General features: G+C 44.1%; 1 protein-coding gene across 6 annotated transcripts in view; it reads left to right on the forward strand.

The window, feature by feature from the left end:
* The window catches only part of NPM2 (nucleophosmin/nucleoplasmin 2), a 28,056-nt gene extending 11,224 nt beyond the window's left edge, over positions 1-16,832 (forward strand). For 2 of the 6 annotated variants that reach the window (XM_037813102.1, XM_037813103.1), the window contains 2 exons: positions 14,137-14,230; positions 15,132-16,554. In XM_037813102.1, the coding sequence (XP_037669030.1) occupies positions 14,137-14,230; positions 15,132-15,583 (546 nt within the window). In that variant the 3' untranslated portion in view covers positions 15,584-16,554. Of the gene's footprint in view, positions 1-14,136; positions 14,231-15,131 lie in introns of all 6 variants that reach the window. The other 4 variants (XM_037813106.1, XM_037813104.1, XM_037813105.1 and 1 more) reach the window with 4 other exon arrangements.
* The last annotated feature ends 3,234 nt before the right edge of the window (positions 16,833-20,066 follow it).

The following is a 20,066-nucleotide window of genomic DNA, read 5'->3' on the forward strand; positions in this document are numbered from 1 at the left end:
CCACCCACCAAATTCTGCTAATAACTCATTCATCCAAAACTTGGTCACATGGTCATAGCAAACTGTAGAGGAGACTGGAGAATGCAGTATTTTGGCTGGGTACACTCCTGGAATAATATCAGAGTGCTGTTATTATAGAAGAAGGAAAAATGAATATTGGATAAGCAACTGGAAGCCTCTGTCACACCTAGTATGTATGTTTCCATCTCTATGTCCTTATGTTTTAGGTATGTATCTAGTAAACACTATGCATCTAAATTTTGTTTTAATTTATTCTGCCCAGGATAATCTACTTATATTTATTGCAATTACTGATATTACTTGGATTTATTTCTACTATGTACTTTGTGCTTTCTATTTTCCTTATTATTTTTGTTTTTGTTCTTTTTTCTTCTTTTCCTGTCTTTTATTCTATCGATTCAGATTTCTTTCCTCTTTTCTCTCCTACTGGTTTGAAAGCTATAGATTCTAATTCTTATTTTTATTGGTTAACCTTAATTTTTTAACAGCCATGCATGGCTCAACAAATTCATTTTTTTTCCTCTCAGACAATCCAAGGAGCTTTTCCAATTATCCTCTTCTTAACTTCACATTGTTATCATCTAGTGTTTTAGCTCCAACTTGTTTTAAATCTTCCATAACTAGTCATTACTAGAAATATTTTATCTTACAATTAAAGCTTATTCAGATTTTTCTTTGTTTACCAATTTACTTGCTAACCACTGCTTCTTTTTTTTTTTAATAAGAAATTTTATTTTGAGATAAATTCAAACTTACAGGAACAGTTGCAAAAACCATACAAACCCCATACATAGAACTCCAGCATACCCCGACCCCCCTCCCCGATACCCCTATCCACCATTTTTAACATCCTGTCACACCACCATTTCTTTCTTTCTTTCCCTCCCTCCCTCCCTCCCCCCTCTCTCCCTCCCTATCATCCATCATCTATTGCTCTGTCTTCTGAACATATGACAGCAAGCTGCACACATCCTTGAAAAAATAATATAATTCACATATACATTTCCCATGAACAAGAACATTCTTTTATGCAATCCCATTAAACCCAGCTAAGAAGTTCAAGAAATTCAACCTTGATACAAAGCTTACATTCTATATTTCCTTTTTTTTTTTTTTCCTTATGTCCCATCTGTGTCCCTTTGAGCCTACTCTCCTCCATCCTCAGACCCCATCCAGGATCATCCTTGGCATTTAATTGTCATCTATTTAGACTGTCTTTTTTTTTTTTTCAATTGTGGAAATATATATACAGCCTAAATCTTCCCATTCCACCCCCTCCCTCACATTCCATTAGTGGGATTAATCACATTTAGAATGTTGTAATGCTATCACCTTCCCACCATCCCTTTCTAGAAGTTCTCTTCACCCCAAACAGAAACCCTACACTCATTTCTTAACTCCCCATTGCCCCTTACCTCACTTCTCGGAACCCCTACTCTACTTTTCATCTCTATGGTCATATTCTCTGATACTTTCTTTGTGTTTACCATGGGGCTTAAATTTAACATCTTAAATCTATAACAATCTTGTGTTTTTTTGATACCATCTTAACTTCAATGTGACAAATAAACTATGTTCCTATACTCCCTCATTCCCCTACTTTTATGTAGTTCTTGTCAAAAATTACATATTTTACATTGAGTCCAAAACCACTGATTTATCATTACAGTTTATGTATTTTAGATCCTGTAGGAAGTAAATAGTCGAGTTACAAATCAAAAATACAGTAGTATTGGTATTTATATTTACCATGTGATCTTTAGTGGTGCCCTTTATTTCTTCATGTAGTTTCAGTCAATTGTTTAGTGTCCCTTCCTTTCAGTCTGCTCAACTCCCTTTAGCATTTCTTATAGGATTGATCTACTGGTGGTGAAGTCCCTCAGCTTTTTTCGCTGTTGGTAGGGCTCCCTTTAGTATCTGAAGTAGGGCAGGTCTTTTATTAGCAAACTCTCTCAGCATTTGTTTGTCTGTGAAAAATTTAAGCTCTTCCTCAAATTTGAAGGAGAGTTTTGTGGATAAAGTATTCTTGGTTGGAAATTTTTCTCTCTCAGAGTTTTAAATATGTCATGCCACTGCCGTGTCACCTCCATGGTGGCCGCTGAGTAGTCACTACTTAGTCTTATATTGTTTCCTTTGTATGTGGTGAATTGCTTTTCTCTTGCTGCTTTCAGAACTTGCTCCTTTTCTTCAGTATTTGACAGTCTGATCAGAATATGTCTTGGAGTGGGTTTATTTGGATTGATTCTATTTGGAGTTTGCTGGGCATTTATGCTTTGTATATTTACATTGTGTAGAAGGTTTGGGAAGTTTACCCCAACAATTTCTTTGAATACTCTTTCTAGACCTTTACCCCTCTCTTCCCCTTCTGGGACACCACTGAGTCTTAAATTTGGACATTTTATTTGATCTATCATATCCCTGAAATCCATTTTGATTTTTTCGATTTTTTCCCCATTCTTTCTTTTGTTCTTTCATTTTCTGTTCTGTGGTCCTCAAGGAGGCTGAGTTGTTCAACTTCCTTTAATCTTTTTTTTTTTTTTTTTTAATCATCATTTTATTGAGATATATTCACATACCACGCAGTCATACAAAACAAATTGTACTTTCGATTGTTTACAGTACCATTACATAGTTGTACATTCATCACCTAAATCAATCCCTGACACCTTCATTAGCACACACACAAAAATAACAAGAATAATAATTAGAGTGAAAAAGAGCAATTGAAGTAAAAAAGAACACTAGGTACCTTTGTCTGTTTGTTTGCTTCCCCTACTTTTCTACACATCGATCCATAAACTAGACAAAGTGGAGTTTGGTCCTTATGGCATTCCCAATCCCACTGTCACCCCTCATAAGCTACATTTTTATACAACTGTCTTCGAGATTCATGGGTTCTGGGTTGTAGTTTAATAGTTTCAGGTATCCACCAGCTACCCCAATTCTTTAGAACCTAAAAAAGGTTGTCTAAAGTGTGCGTAAGAGTGCCCACCAGAGTGATCTCTCGGCTCGTTTTGGAATCTCTCTGCCACTGAAGCTTATTTCATTTCCTTTCACATCCCCCTTTTGGTCAAGAAGATGTTCTCCATCCCACGATGCCGGGTCTACATTCCTCCCCGGGAGTCATATTCCACGTTGCCAGGGAGATTCACTTCCCTGGGTGTCTGATCCCACGTAGGGGGGAGGGCAGTGATTTCACCTTTCAAGTTGGCTTAGCCAGAGAGAGAGGGCCACATCTGAGCAACAAAGAGGCATTCAGGAGGAGACTCTTAGGCACAAATACAGGGAGGCCTAGCCTCTCCTTTGCAGCAACCGTCTTCCCAAGGGTAAAACTTATGGTAGAGGGCTCAACCCATCAAACCACCAGTCCCCTATGTCTGTGGTCATGTTAGCAACCATGGAGGTGGGGTAGGCGAATACCCCTGCATTCTCCACAGGCTCCTCAAGGGGGCACTACATCGTTTTTTTTTGTTTTTTTTTTTCCTTGTTTGTCTTTTTTCTTTTTTTTTTTTTTTTTTTTTTAACTTTCCCTTCTTTTTTCAAATCAACTGTATGAAAAATAAAGCTAAAAAGAAAACAAACATACAATAAAAGAACATTTCAAAGAGACCATAGCAAGGGAGTAAGAAAAAGACAACTAACCTAAGATAACTGCTTAACTTCCAACATGTTCCTACTTTACCCCAAGAAAGTTACATACTATAGCAACATTTCAGTGAACTTGTTCCTACTACATCCATCAGAAATTAACAGACCATAGTCATTTCTGGGCATCCCCAGAACGTTAAATAGCTTATCTGTTCTTCTTGGATTATTGTTCCCCCTTCCTTAATTGCTCTCTACTGCTAGTTCCCCTACATTCTACATTATAAACCATTTGTTTTACATTTTTCAAAGTTCACATTAGTGGTAGCATATAATATTTCTCTTTTGTGCCTGGCTTATTTCACTCAGCATTATGTCTTCAAGGTTCATCCATGTTGTCATATGTTTCACCAGATCGTTCCTTCTTACTGCCGCGTAGTATTCCATCGTGTGTATATACCACATTTTATTTATCCACTCATCTGTTGATGGACATTTGGTTGTTTCCATCTCTTGGCAATTGTGAATAATGCTGCTATGAACATTGGCGTGCAGATATCTGTTCGTGTCACTGCTTTCCGATCTTCCGGGTATATCCCGAGAAGTGCAATCGCTGGATCGAATGGTAGCTCTATCTCTAGTTTTCTAAGGAACTGCCAGACTGACTTCCAGAGTGGCTGAACCATTATACAGTCCCACCAACAATGAATAAGAGTTCCAATTTCTCCACATCCCCTCCAGCATTTGTAGTTTCCTGTTTGTTTAATGGCAGCCATTCTAACCGGTGTTAGATGGTATCTCATTGTGGTCTTAATTTGCATCTCTCTAATAGCTAGTGAAGCTGAACATTTTTTCATGTGTTTCTTGGCCATTTGTATTTCCTCTTCAGAGAACTGTCTTTTCATATCTTTTGCCCATTTTATAATTGGGCTGTCTGTACTATTGTCATTGAGTTGTAGGATTTCTTTGTATATGCAAGATATCAGTCTTTTGTCAGATACATGGTTTCCAAAAATTTTTTCCCATTGAGTTGGCTGCCTCTTTACCTTTTTGAGAAATTCCTTTGAGGTGCAGAAACTTCTAAGCTTGAGGAGTTCCCATTTATCTATTTTCTCTTTTGTTGCTTGTGCTTTGGGTGTAAAGTCTAGGAAGTGGCCTCCTAATACAAGGTCTTGAAGATGTTTTCCTACATTATCTTCTAGGAGTTTAATGGTACTTTCTTTTATATTGAGATCTTTGGTCCATTTTGAGTTAATTTTTGTGTAGGGGGTGAGGTAGGGGTCCTCTTTCATTCTTTTGGATATGGATATCCAACTCTCCCAGCCCCATTTGTTGAAAAGACCATTATGGCTCAGTTCGGTGACTTTGGGGCCTTATCAAAGATCAGTCGGCCATAGATCTGAGGGTCTATCTCTGAATTCTCAATTCGATTCCATTGATCTATATGTCTATCTTTGTGCCAGTACCATGCTGTTTTGGCAACTGTGGCTTTATAATAAGCTTCAAAGTCAGGGAGTGTAAGTCCTCCCACTTCGTTTTTCTTTTTTAAAGTGTCTTTAGCAATTCGAGGCATCTTCCCTTTCCAAATAAATTTGATAACTAGCTTTTCCAAGTCTGCAAAGTAGGTTGTTGGAATTTTGATTGGGATTGCATTGAATCTGTAGATGAGTTTGGGTAGAATTGACATCTTAATGACATTTAGCCTTCCTATCCATGAACATGGAATATTTTTCCATCTTTTAAGGTCCCCTTCTATTTCTTTTAGTAGAGTTATGTAGTTTTCTTTGTATAGGTCTTTTACATCTTTGGTTAAGTTTATTCCTAGGTACTTGATTTTTTTAGTTGCTATTGAAAATGGTATCTTTTTCTTGAGTGTCTCTTCAGTTTGTTCATTTCTAGCATATAGAAACATTACTGACTTATGTGCATTAATCTTGTATCCCGCTACTTTGCTAAATTTGTTTATTAGCTCTAGTAGGTGTATCGTTGATTTCTCAGGGTTTTCTAGATATAAGATCATATCATCTGCAAACAATGACAGTTTTACTTCTTCTTTTCCAATTTGGATGCCTTTTATTTCTTTGTCTTGCCGGATTGCCCTGGCTAGCACTTCCAGCACAATGTTGAATAACAGTGGTGACAGCGGGCATCCTTGTCTTGTTCCTGATCTTAGAGGGAAGGCTTTCAGTCTCTCACCATTGAGTACTATGCTGGCTGTGGGTTTTTCATATATGCTCTTTATCATGTTGAGGAAGTTTCCTTCAATTCCTACCTTTTGAAGTGTTTTTATCAAAAACGGATGTTGGATTTTGTCAAATGCTTTTTCAGCATCTATTGAGATGATCAATTGATTTTTCCCTTTCGAGTTTTTAATGTGTTGTAATACATTGATTGTTTTTCTTATGCTGAACCATCCTTGCATGCCTGGAATGAATCCCACTTGGTCATGGTGTATGATTTTTTTAATGTGTCTTTGGATTCGATTTGCAAGTATTTTGTTGAGGATTTTTGCATCTATATTCATTAGGGAGATTGGCCGGTAGTTTTCCTTTTTTGTAGCATCTTTGCCTGGTTTTGGTATTAGATTGATGTTAGCTTCATAAAATGAGTTAGGTAGTGTTCCATTTTTTTCAATGTTTTGAAAGAGTTTGAGTAAGATTGGTGTCAGTTCTTTCTGGAAAGTTTGGTAGAATTCCCCTGTGAAGCCATCTGGCCCTGGGCATTTATTTGTGGGAAGATTTTTGATGACTGATTGGATCTCTTTGCTTGTGATGGGTTGGTTGAGGTCTTCTATTTCTTCTCTGGTCAGTCTAGGTTGTTCATATGTTTCCAGGAAATTGTCCATTTCTTCTACATTATCCAGTTTGTTGCCATACAGTTGTTCATAATATCCTCTTATAATTTTTTTAATTTCTTCAGGATCTGCAGTTATGTCACCTTTTTCATTCATTATTTTGTTTATATGGGTCTTCTCTCTTTTTGATTTTGTCAGTCTAGCTAGGGGCTTGTCAATCTTGTTGATCTTCTCAAAGAACCAACTTTTGGTGATATTTATCCTTTCTATTGTTTTTTTGTTCTCTATGTCATTTATTTCTGCTTTAATCCTTGTTATTTCTTTTCTTGTACTTGGTTTAGGATTGGTTTGCTGTTCATTTTCTAGCTTCTTCAGTTGATCCATTAGTTCTTTGATTTTGGCTCTTTCTTCCTTTTTAATATATGCGTTTAGTGCTATAAATTTCCGCCTTAGCACTGCTTTTGCTGCATCCCATAGGTTTTGGTATGTTGTGTTCTCATTTTCATTCGTCTCTATATATTTAGCAATTTCTCTTGCTATTTCTTCTTTAACCCACTGATTGTTTAGGAGTGTGTTGTTTAACCTCCAGGTATTTGTGAATTTTCTAAGTCTCTGATGGTTATTGACTTCTAATTGTATTCCATTGTGGTCAGAGAATGTGCTTTGAATAATTTCAATCTTTTTAAATTTATTGAGGCTTGTTTTATGTCCCAGCATATGATCTATTCTGGAGAAAGTTCCGTGAGCACTAGAAAAGTATGTGTATCCTGGTGATTTGGGATGTAATGTCCTGTAGATGTCTGTTAAATCTAATTCATTTATCAGATTGTTTAGGTTTTCAATTTCCTTATTGGTCTTCTGTCTGGTTGATCTATCTATAGGAGAGAGTGATGTGTTGAAGTCTCCCACAATTATTGTGGAAACATCAATTGCTTCCTTTAGTTTTGCCAATGTTTCTCTCATGTATTTTGTGGCACCTTGATTGGGTGCATAGACATTTACGATTGTTATTTCTTCTTGCTGAATTGCCCCTTTTATTAGTATGTAGTGGCCTTCTTTGTCTCTCAAAACATCCCTGCATTTGAAGTCTATTTTATCTGAGATTAATATTGCTACACCTGCTTTCTTTTGGCTGTAGCTTGCATGAAATATTTTTTTCCATCCTTTCACTTTCAGTTTCTTTGTGTCCCTGTGTCTAAGATGAGTCTCTTGTATGCAACATATTGATGGTTCATTTTTTTTGATCCATTCTGCAAATCTATATCTTTTAATTGGGGAGTTTAATCCATTTACATTCAACGTTAAAACTGTGAAGGCATTTCTTGAATCGGCCATCTTATCCTTTGGATTATGTTTGCCATATTTTTCCCTCTCTCTATTAATATCCTTTATTGTACCCATACCGAATCTCTTTAGTACTGAACCTTTCTCCAAGTTTCTCTGTCCTGTCTTTGTTTCTCTGTCTGTAGGGCTCCCTTTAGTATCTCCAGTAGGGCAGGTCTCTTGTTAGCAAATTCTCTCAGCATTTCTTTGTCTGTGAAAAATTTAAGCTCTCCCTCAAATTTGAAGGAGAGCTTTGCTGGATAAAGTATTCTTGGCTGGAAATTCCTCTCACTCAGAGTTTTAAATATATCGTGCCACTGCCTTCTCACCTCCATGGTGGCTGCTGAGTAGTCACTACTTAGTCTTATGCTGTTTCCTTTGTATGTGGTGAATTGCTTTTCTCTTGCTGCTTTCAGAACTTGCTCCTTCTCTTCTATGTTTGACAGTGTGATCAGTATATGTCTCGGAGTGGGTTTTTTTGGATTTATTCTATTTGGAGTTCGCTGAGCATTTATGATTTGTGTATTTATGTTGTTTAGAAGATTTGGGAAGTTTTCCCCAACAATTTCTTTGAATACTCTTCCTAGACCTTTACCCTTTTCTTCCCCTTCTGGGACACCAATGAGTCTTATATTCGGACGTTTCATATTATCTATCATATCCCTGAGGTCCATTTCGAGTTTTTCAATTTTTTTCCCCATTCTTTCTTTTATGTTTTCATTTTCCATTCTGTCATCTTCCAGGTCACTGATTCGTTGTTCAACTTCCTCTAGTCTTGTACTATGAGTGTCCAGAATCTTTTTAATTTGGTCAACAGTTTCTTTAATTTCCATAAGATCATCCATTTTTTTATTTAGTCTTGCAATGTCTTCTTTATGCTCTTCTAGGGTCTTCTTGATTTCCTTCATATCCCGTACTAGGGTCTCATTGTTCATCTTTAGTTCTTTGAGTAGCTGCTCTAGGTGTGTCTCTTCTGGTCTTTTGATTTGGGTGCTTGGGCTTGGGTTATCCATATCGTCTGGTTTTTTCATATGCTTATAATTTTCTGTTGTTTTTGGCCTCGTGGCATTTGCTGACCTTGATAGGGTTCTTTTAGGGTTTGTAGACCAGTTGAAGTCCTTATCTCTAATTTATCAGATCTACAGCTTCGTGGAGTACACTTTCTCTAACTAACCAGCAGGTGGCGTCCACGAGCCACCTGTTCTCCACAAGCCAGATCTCCCCTGCTTAGCCTTTTTGGTGAGTGGGGGAGTGAGTCTTGTGGGGCCCAATTGGTGTCCCAAGCTTGCGTGTGTAGTTGGTGTTGCCTGCCCTGTATGTGGGGCGTGTTTCTGGGCAGTCGGGGAGGGGGGGTGGCCCTAACAATCAAATCTCCCTGATGATCCTAGAGTTTTAAAGCTACTGCAATAGTCTAATCCTTCAGTTCAGTCCTGCCACAGTTTGTCTCTGCCACTGACCCACAAGTCTTTGGTATTGGCGTATGGCTCCTGAGACTTGCAAGTGGGCCCCTCTTCCAGGCTGTGCACCCCGGGTCCTCTGTTGAGGGATGACTGTGCTATGTCGCAGGTGAGTGCCGTCCCCCCAGGGCAGTTCTGGGCTGCTGGGCTGTGTTGGGAGGCTCCCAGTCTGCTCAAATGATGGCTGAATGGGGCTCTGTTAATTCACACTGCTCCCCCTTCCCAGCTCTGGGACATTCAGCTGAGGTTGCAGGGAAGGCTAATGTCCACGCCCAGTTTTGTGGTGTGTGCCTGTTATTTGAAGCACTTCCGTCACACTGGGTTGTCTGGGGCAGCTCTGGGCTATGGGGCTGGCGATGGGCAGGAGTGTTTCCTGTCCACCAGGATGGTGGCTGTGAGCGGACACCCCCCTTTTCTTGGGAAGTTGTGTTGTTTTGTGAATTTTCTCAGCCACTGGATTATTGCCTTTTGTCTCAGAGCTCTCTTAGTTCTGCTCTTGACTTGACGTGCCCAAATTTCAATTCTTTGAAGCTTTCTGTATTGAGCTTCTTAGAGTAATTGTTTTAGAAAAAGCAAAAAGGATTTAAAAAAAAAAAACAAAAAAAAAACGGCCCTCCTCAGAGATCTAATGGGTTATTGAAATGCTAATAGACAAAGCAACCAGGGCCATTAAGGAAAGGTGCCCAGGGCAGAGAGATCAGCCTTGCTTCGGGATTTGCATATGCGCCTCAAGGCCTGATCTCCGCCCTTCCCCTTTCTGTGTTCACCAGAACTCCAAAAATCCTCTGCTTTTATTTTGGAGTTTTTCGTGTTGTTTTTTTTCTATGCCTGTCTCCTCTCTGCTGGGCTGGCTGCTCTCAGAGTCTCTGGTGTCTGGCCTCAGTCTATCTATGGTTGGAGTTTGAATCAGTAGAATGAGTTTCCGGTAAGAGCAGCCACTGCAATTCTCCCTTCTCCTTCCCGGAGCTGACAGCCCCTCCTCCCCCGGGACTGAGCCTGGCAGGGAGGGGCGCGGGTCCCCTGGCCGCAAAAACTTACAGATTTCGCTGATCTCAGCAGTTCCACGTTTTCATGAGTGTTGTATGAAGTATGCCCAAAGACAGATTGCTCTGTGGTGTCCAGTCCACGCAGTTCCTGGCTTTTTACCTACTTTCCTGGAGGAGTAACTAAAACATACAGCTCACCAGTCTGCCATCTTGCCCCGCCCCCCCCCCCCTTTAATCTTGTATTATGAGTATCCAGAGTCTTTTTAATTTGGCCAACAGTTTCTTTTATTTCCATAAGATCTTCTATTTTTTTATTTACTCTTGCATTTTCTTCTTTATGCTCTTCTAGGGTCTTCTTTATGTCCTTTTTATCCTGTGCCATGCTCTTCTTCATGTCCTTTATATCCTGAGCCATGCTCTTGTTGCCTGTCTGTAATTCTTTGATTAATTGTGCCAAGTACTGTGTGTCTTCTGATATTTTGATTTGGGTGTTTTGGTTTGGGTTCTCCATATTGTCTGGTTTTATCATATGCTTTAAGATTTTCTGTTGTGTTTGGCCTCTTGGCATTTGCTTTACTTGCTCCCTAATTTGACAGAACTGCAGCTTGGTGGCGTACACTTTCTCAAACTAACCAGCAGATGGCGTCCGTGAGTCACCTATTCCCCTCAAGTCAGTTCTCCCCAACTTTGTCTTTGTGGTGTGTGGGGGTCTGATTCTTGTGTAGTCCAATTGGTTCACCAAGTTTGGGTGTGTAGCTGGTGCTGTCCGCCCTGAATGTGGGGCGTGTGTCTGGGTGGTTAGGCAGGCAGGGCAGCTTTAATAATCAAACCTCCCAGGTGTTCCCAGAGATTTAAGGCTGTTGCCAGAGCCCAAGCCTTCATTTCAGTCTTTCCACCGATTGTCTCTGCCGCTGACCCACAAGTCTTTGGTATTCGCTTAGGGTTCCTGGGATTTCCAAGTGGTTCCCCCTTCCCAGCTGTGCTCTGCTGAGGGAGGGCTGTGCCACGTCACTAGTGCGCGCCGGCCCACCAGGGAAGCCCTGGGCCGCCGGGCCATGCAGGGGCGCTCCCAGCCCTCTTCAAAGATGGTTGAATGGGACACATTAACTTCCCCCTTTTTGAACAGCTCTGCCCTCCCAGCTCCGGGACAATCAGCTGTGGGTGTATTAAAGGCCACTGTCCACAGCTGATATTGTGGCTTGTGTGTAGTGCTGCGGGAAAGATTCCCTATCACACTGGGTTTCTTGGTGCGGCTCTGGGCTGTGGGTCTGGCCCCGGGCAGGAGCATCTTCTGCCCGCCGGGGAGATGGCTGCAAGCAATGCAGTTTTTTTTTTCCTTTTGGCTCCCCTCTGCTCCTCTGGTCTCGAGACAATCAGCAGTAGGTGTGGAAAGGGGTATCCTCCATGCCAGACATCGAGGCGTTAGTCCAGCCTGCTCCCGCCATGCTTCACTGTGCGACTCTCCCTGTCATATCTGCAGCCACTCCCAGGCTTTTCTTTTTTAAAGAACTAGTCCTTCTCCAAATGCCAGCCCACTGTTTCCCCACACCACAGCACGGCCGTGGGACTTTCAGCCGACTCACTCACTCATTTCAGAATGCAGGTTCCTGGTTTCACCAACTGCACGTTCCCTGTGGATTTAGCAGACCTTGTCCAGCTGGTGCATTGCTGGCAGTGGTGTTCTGGGTCACTTTCTGGTTTTTATCTAGTATTTTTCATGGAGGTGTTTTTTTGCCCTGTCTCACCTAGCCGCCATCTTAGGTTCTCACCACTTCTTCTTGAATCCAACTTTTTCCTTCTCAATTTCCGTCTTTTTGAAACATCCTTTAATAGGGCTAGAAGTAGTAAATTTACTTAGGTTTTGCCTGGAAATGTCTTTATTTTACCCTCATTCCTTCATGATAGTTTGGCTGTATATACAAATTCTGCTAAGACAGTTTCCTTCAAAACTTTGAAGATATTATTCTTTTTTTCTGGTTTCTGATGTTGCTATTGAAATCTCAGTCTTTTTGACTATTCTTTATTTAGAAATCTCCTTACTCTCTGGTTTATGTTAAGATATTCTCTTTGTTTTTGTTATCTACAGTTTCGCCACAATATATTCAGTTGTGGATTTATTTTTACTTATCTGTTCAGTACTTAAGTTTCCTGAATTGTATCTTTGATCGTTGATGGAAAACTTTTGGTTGTTATCATTTTGACTACTGACTTTCTTCCGTTCTCTCCTGTCATTACCTTGATTAGAGACATGTTGGATCTTCTCATTCTATCCATGTCTTGGCCTTTTTTCCATATTTTTTATCTTCCTCTGTGCTGCATACTAGGTAATCTCTTCACATCACTATTCCAGTGTCTTCATTCTGGTTTATTCTGCTTTTTAACCATTTGTTCCTTTTATCTCCCTGCTTTATTTTTCATTACCAGAAGCTGCATTGGATTCTTTTGAAAATCTGTTTTCTCATAGGTCTTGTTCTTATGGTTCTGATTCCTACTTTTGTATTTGTTTGGTTTTAATGAAACATTTCATTTTTTTAGATTTTTATTCTATTCTCTTATCTGGAATTCTTGGTTGTGCTTGTCTACCGTCATTTTGTTTGTTTTGCTGACTCTAGCAGGATTGTTTGTTGTGTGCTCTGTGATTTTTTGATGATGAACTCATCTTCAATGAGTTTTTCTGAAAGAATCCTATATGGCCTGGGTTTGGGGAGTGTCCCAACAAAGTGATTTTGTGTTTCCTTCTGCTGCTTGCCCCGGGAAAAACACAAGACTGGTATTAATTTTATGCAAACTTCTTGACTTGGCAGTACCTACCAAGTAAATTTAGATTTCATAAAAGTGAAAGGTAACATGGTTTTGGTTTTGGTTTTTGTTTTTTTATGAGGCATGGGTTTTTAATTTCTAACAGGAGATTTATTTTATTTCCACTTATGATCTCTTCTAATCTTCCTTGGATGGTGGGTAGTTTTGTTTGTTTCTTTGGTTGGTTGGTTAGTTGGTTAGTTTTGGCTTTGTTTTTTAGTCCCTTCTCAACACATACCCTGGGGTTTTTACTGAGGGTACAACCCTTAGAAGGTTCTAGCCTTTATTCAGTAGGCCCAGTTACAATTCTTCCCTTCTCTTGAGTCCTTGCATGAGTATTAAAACCCAAACCCCTTGTTGTTTTCAGTCCATTTTCCCTTTGGAGTGCTACCACATCAGCTCTTACACGTGCTATTCTTCGTTTCTGACACCCAGGAGCTCCTCTTTCTATATCCCTAGTTCATTTGTGCAGTAAAAACATTGAATTACATTTTATCCAACATCTATAGGTCTTTATAGCTGCCGAATTTCAGTTTTCACTTATCTGCTTCATGGCTGGACCAGAAGCACTGCGTTAATCTCTCTAAGCTTCATGTTCCTCCTCTGTAAAGTAGTAGTTCCTGCTTCCTGGACTTGGTGTGAGGATTTAAATGAGATATGGCAGGTAAACACTTAGCCTGAGATATGGTAGGAGCTCAACATATATAAAGTACATTGTCCTTTTCCTGGGAAATTGGAAAGTTTGGAAAGGTTTAGAGAAAATAAATACCATGCTATCCACTGACATTTATGGTTAGTGCTTTATCACATTTATAACCCTTATTCATATGTATATTTACATATTGTTTGGCATATATTGTATGCCGGATACATACAACTTTGTAACTGCTTCTCTCATTTGACTAGACGCCTCTGTTCAGCAGCTGCGCAGGCTTAGGAGCCCATTCTCATCTTAGCATGAGATCATCAAATCTCATTCTTCTATAGCACCCACCTCAGCAGGAGGGCTCAGGGTGGCCGAGAAGGCTAGGAGTGTCCAGAGGACATGCCAAGTGTGTGTGCTTGGGGGACATACACTCGGGACATACCTGCTGGAGGCCACCTCCAGCCAGTGCCAGGCCTGAGACCTGCCTTCCCTCCGTTCCCGCCCCCACACCCCCTCCCTGTGCAGGTGGCCATAACGGGGCTGGAGCTTTCTCCTCCCATCACCTTCCAGCTCCGGGCTGGCTCTGGACCCGTGTTCCTCAGCGGCCAGGAATGCTATGGTAAGTCTGAGCTTTGAGGTGCGGAAAAGTCCAAGGGCACAGTGACTTGCACGGGGCTGAGGGCATGACAAGTATTCAAACACTTGAGGAATTCCTGAATTATTGGAGAAAATCCCCAAAGGCACCATAACTGCCAGTCGTCTGGACTGGAAGGCTGTGGGCAAGGGCCGTAGCCCCCGTTGTCCTGTACCTCTCTGCACGTCCTCTCCCTGGGCCTTGGCTGCCTCATCTGTAACAACGGAGGTGGGGATACCTGGTTTCATCTTCAAACTTTTTGGGAGGAATAAATGCACCATGCAGGAAAAGCACTCAGCATAATGCCTAGTGCCAGTGAACACTTATAATGTTAGCTGCTGCTAAGTACACAGCTGTAGTAGTGAAGTGGACCATAGCCAATTGGTGTGACATTGAGGTGCCCTTTAACTGGCCTTCTTCTCTGTACAGTTGTGCCTCTTTCATCAGGGTACTCTCCTGCCCAAATCCTGTGGTACTCTCAGGATAAGGTAGAAGTGCTCTAGCTGCCTGTTCTAGGCTCTCCCCTACCATCTCCCTCCACTCCCAGCCCCCCACAATCCTCCCTCCTTCAGCTTTGTCTTCTGCTGCATCCCAGTCTGAATGCTCCCCCTACCCAGCCAGAGCAGTCGCTGACCCCTTCCCCATCGCGCGAGCAATTTCCCCTGCCCTTCCTACCACCCCAAGCCCCCCTCCGCCCTAGCCTGCACTCTGTCAGGAGTGCCACCAGGGCCTCTTACGGGAGGTGGGTGGGTGAACGTGTTCAACTCACACATAAGATTCCACTAGGGTAACACTTGGAGCAGAACAGCGGTGAAGCAGAAGTGGGCACAGACCCTGGAGCTCTGATGCTCTGCCCCTGCCCCCCGGCTTTCCCCTGTCACCATAGATGCTGCAGACCTGCCCTGGGAGGAGGAGGAGGAGGAGGAAGTAGAGGAGGAGGAGGAGGAAGATGACGATGATGAGGAAGAGGTGTCCCTGGAGGAGGAGTCTCCTGTTAAGCAAGTAAAGAGACTGGCACCCCAGAAGCGGACAAGCGTTGCCAAGGTGGGGAGAGGGATGCGGCTGGCTGCGTGGCATGCGACCCTCCAGAGGTGCCTCAGAGGAACTGGGCACCAGAAGCCGGGGCCAGGCCTCCCAAGTAGAGTGTGCAGGATGCACCAAGGCCGCAGGCTGGCCCCCGTCCTCCTGGGGGCCCGGTTGAGGAAACCGTGGGCCCTGCGGTCTGTCCTGGCCCGGGGACCTCACCCTGACTCTCCTAGTAACTCTTGTTTTTGGTTCCTAGAAAAAAAAGCTGGAAAAAGAAGAAGAGGCGGTGAGGTATCTCTTTCCATCTATTAAATTAGCCCAAACCTTTTAGCTGAGGTATATAATGCTAGAAAGGGTGTGGTGCAGCTGGCGTGTGTACAAGTATGCACATATGTGTGTGGACGTGTAGGTACACACAGGCATATGGATATGATGCACTGTGGGTTGGCACACCATTTTTGAAAAACATTAAAGTGTTCTTATCTTCTGACCTAATTCCACTTCTGGCAATATCCTCCGAAGATTCCCATCTAAAATACGGAGGGCGGTGGTATGTGCACTAGGAAGTTTCACTGCATTATTCAAATCATAGTAAACATGGAAGCAATCTACATGTCCAGTATAATAGTTGATTACGCCGTATCTTCTCAATGGAATGCCATATAATGTTTAGGGAGGCTACAGCAATCTGGGAAGGGTTTGTAGAGTTCAAAGAATAAGCTATCAAATCGTTTACATTTAGTTTCACATGTTTTCAGAAGTTTGACCTTAAAACAAAACAAAACTCTGACAGGATATACACCAAAATGTTAATTTTGGTGGCAAGTAAAAAAAATTATAAGTAACTTATTCTCTTGTCTTTTTACTAGATTTGCACAGTCATTACTTTTATAATAAATATGACATATTTGGGATAAATAAAAGAAAACAAGAGGAAACCGAAGAACAAAAAAACACCTTGTTTAAAAAGTGAGGCAGGGTGGCCCCAGGGGGTATCTGGTGTAGCAGGAGATCGGTGGCTGCCATCCCTCTCTGGTACCCAGAGCTGCTTCCCAGAGCTGTCCAGGGCAGGCCAGGGCTCCTGGGCACCCAGCTGAGCTCTCTCCCTCCCACCCCTATCCCATGACACCCCTGCCCCCCCCATTCCAGATCCAGTCTTAAAGACAAGAGCCCTGGGCTAAAGGTGAGTACTGGGAAGGAAACGTTAAGAAGGGGCTTGTCCTCCTTTGTCCTGCTGGGGGAACCACGGAGGTCTTTGGTGAGGGGGCCCAGCATGGGGCAGGGAGTGGGAAATTCAAGCCCTTCCTTCTCTCCGTAGGCCAGACCCACAATCAGATCTAAAAAACTGAAATCCAAGAAATGAGGAGTGGACTGGCAGCGGCAACGGAGGGGGTGGGCCAGTAGACCACCATGCAAGATGGGCCCTCTTGGGGGGTGCTGTGGGTGCAGGGTGCCCCCACCCCGGTCCTCCTCCATCTCTGAGTCTACAGGAAGAGCCTGTCACCCCTGACTCTCCAGTTTTAGCAGGAGAAGAGCCCAGACTTCAAGGGCACAATAAAGTTTGCTGTATCAGGACCTTGTTTTCTCCTCCTTGTCCCTGGAGCTGCCCTCCTTGCCAGATGCAGTGAGCCCATCTGCCCAGCAGAGGGCAGCTGTGCACCAGCACTCCCTGGATCTGCCCCCAACCCCAAGCCCATCCCCCACCCAACCCCAACCCGAAGCTGCTGGGTCCCAACCAGCCCCCAAGTGTGTCCTGCTCTGCCCTTTTATCTTCCTCTCTTCTCCTGGCACCCCCAGCCCACAGCTTTGAAGGAGGAACCAAGCATCTTAGCCCCGTGCCCATCTTCAGCTTTCTACCCTCTGCTGAGCTATGTAGCAGGACCTGGCCTGAGGGAGGGAACTAAGGATGCTGGGTCCTCCTGACCCACCCCTTCTGGCGGGACCCAGCTTTACAGGTACAGAGTGTGTGGACACAGGTGCTGCCCTACCAGGAAGGCCTGAGCCCTAGGGAGCCAGCCTGAAGGACATCTCCCCTCGTCCTGGTCACGGAAGATGCACAGAGGATCTTTTGAACCTTCGGAGGCACAGCACTAGCGCCTGCGCTCCCAGGCTTACATTCTTAGGGATGAGCTCTTGCTCGACAGACATTCACATTTGCAGAGAGATCAGTGTTAGGCAGGAGGCCAGAGGCCTAAACCTTCAAGGAAGCCCTTCCAGGTGGAATAGACAAAACAGGCTTTACAGAGGAGCTCAGCCCCACATGCCCATTGAACAGGAGTAGGAGTTGAACTTAGTCAAGTGTTGGGGTTGAGCCAAAACCCATGCATAACTCTGGCCTCCTGCCCTCTCCCAGGCCTGCAGAGGCAGCTCTGGAACCAGGGTTGCCCGGGGTTATACTTGCTGGCTTTCCCCCGCCCCGCCCCAGCATCCCCACTGGCCAGGCCTGGAGTGGGCTAATGGGGGGCTGGTCCTCTTTCCATAAACCCTATGTCCCCCAGGTATGGGTCTCAGGAGGCAGGAGGCCTTTGAGCACCTGCATGGGAAGGTTGCAACCAAGCTTTGGGCTTCCCATTCATCTTTAGCTTCTCTTGATGCCATAGACAGAGGAGGTAGAGAAAGGCAGGGATAGTGTTCTTGCTGTTCATTTTCTACACCTTGGGAGACAGATGTGGGCATGGTCCCGGCTTGCTAATAAATGAGAGCAAGCCACTGACCTCAGGTCACCCAGAGAGTGACAAAGGACTTAAGCCCAGGTCTGTCTTCAGTTGGGCAGGTGGTATTTACAAAACATGGTTCCAGCCATACAACCAAGGGACTCAGGTCTTTGATTCGGCCACAGATCTGCAACCGACAGAAAAACCATTGATAATTCCATTTTGATCTGAAGGCAGGCAGTAGGGATAAACCCCAGAAACGGGGGTCTGCCCCCACTGCTAGGATGGCCCTTTGCCCTTCCCCCAGCCCTTCTGTTTTTCAACATGAAAAGGCTGGGCTGGGGTGGGGAGGGCCAAAGCAGGTGGTGACAAGTGGCAGGTCTGCAGGTGGGCTCTGTTTTGGTTCCAGCTGGGCTGTTAGGAGGAGCAGGTGTGAAGCAGTCCCAGCTGAGGGGTGTTGAACTTGGCACTAAGGCCGTGAAGAGTAACCACAGCAGCCCAGACCACTTCTCACTGGCCTTATCACCTCCTGCCACCCCTCGATAAATGTTAATGAACTCTACCCTTCTCTCTCCCACACACACACCCCTCCAGAAAAGGGAGAAATTCAAGGGTTAGGTAAACTGAAGACAAACCACATAATAGGGTCTCTGACCCCTTCCCCCATTCTTGTGCCACTTGATACTTTTCAATGAGTGTCCCTTACCTCAGCTGGCACTTGTGGTAGTTTTGACAGCATCAGTGGTGACATCATTTCCTTTTCATAAATTGGGAAGCTGAGACCAGAGAAGTGAAGGGACTTGCCCTGAGTCAAACCTCCTCCAAGTACCAGGGCCAGCACGAGGAGAAGGATAAAATCCAGAGTGCAGACCTCAAACACTCTCCATGCTGTTTCCCACCTGGGAGCCACTGCTGGCCTCCCCTGGGAGCAAAATTGCAAAATGAGTCAGAAAGCCTGCAGGTACAGCATGGGGAGAGACTAGGGGCAGGAGATATGTCACCCATAAAACAGGCCACCCAACCATGCCGCAGAGCCCCCTGGCCCCAGCGCCTGCCCGAGCCCCAAGGTGGAGCTGGGCTATGGCACCTGCTACCACGGAGATCCAGGCTGGGCTGGGGGCTGGCAGTGACAGCAGGCTCTTCCCCCACTGGAGGGAACAAGGTCCTCGGGCTCAGAGGCCTTAGAGACTCCACCAGCCCACCAGTCAGCGAGCCCAGGCAGCTCTAGGTGGACTCCCCTTACCTGCTCTCCCTGTTGCTTTCCTACCTCCCAGTCGACACCACCCAGGAACCCTAAGGCCTGAGCTATCTCCTCCATGTGTCTCTGCTCTGCTCACTTCTTTGGTGGTCCCCTAACCCCCTAGGATTGAGGTCAGGAAAGGTAGTTTTTAATACCCTACCTGGTGGCTGAGAGCTAGTGCGGATGTGGGCATGAGGTCCGAGGTTTCCCAGATGATAAAGCCAGAGCCAGAACCAATCACATCAAAGAGGTGGAGGTGGATTCACAGAAGTCTCTTTGGAAGAGGCAAAGTTTAAAATGGGCTTGAAATGATGGGAAGAACCTGGGGACTGGAAGCCGAAGCAGAGGGAGCATGGTGAGCAGAAGCAGAGAGGTGGGAGGGACCGAATGGGTTTGGAGAACAGCGAGCACTGGGCTGGGAGTCTGAACACCCGATAGCTGGTCCTAGCCTTGCAGTGACAAGTCATTTGTTTTCTCTGGGTCTCACCAGTGGAATAAGGAGGTTGAACTCAATGATGAGTCTCTAAGATCCGTTCCAGTTTTGACATTTCTTGAGTTTAATTCCCATGAACTCCCCCAGTTTTCCAGGGCCTAGGCTATCACCGCACACACACCCCCCCCCCCAACCAACTCAGTCTGGTCATCGGTATCTGCCTGGCCCTTTGCACTTGGGGAGGGCAGAGCTGGGAAGCACCCCAGTGCCTGGGCTGGACAGGGCCTGGAGGTGCCTGTGCCTGTTTGTCTGTACTGGGGGTGGGGAGGGGGTGGGGGGTGACAGACAACTTTGTGGATTGATCTAGCTCAGGAAGGTGAGAAGGAGCCCTAGAGGTGAGAATTCCACCCTGCCAGTCATCTTTTTAGGTAAATAAACCCACATCCAGCATTTCCCCTTTCCTTCCCA

Source organism: Choloepus didactylus, chromosome 20 (assembly GCF_015220235.1).
Source record: "Choloepus didactylus isolate mChoDid1 chromosome 20, mChoDid1.pri, whole genome shotgun sequence".
NCBI lineage: Eukaryota > Metazoa > Chordata > Mammalia > Pilosa > Megalonychidae > Choloepus > Choloepus didactylus.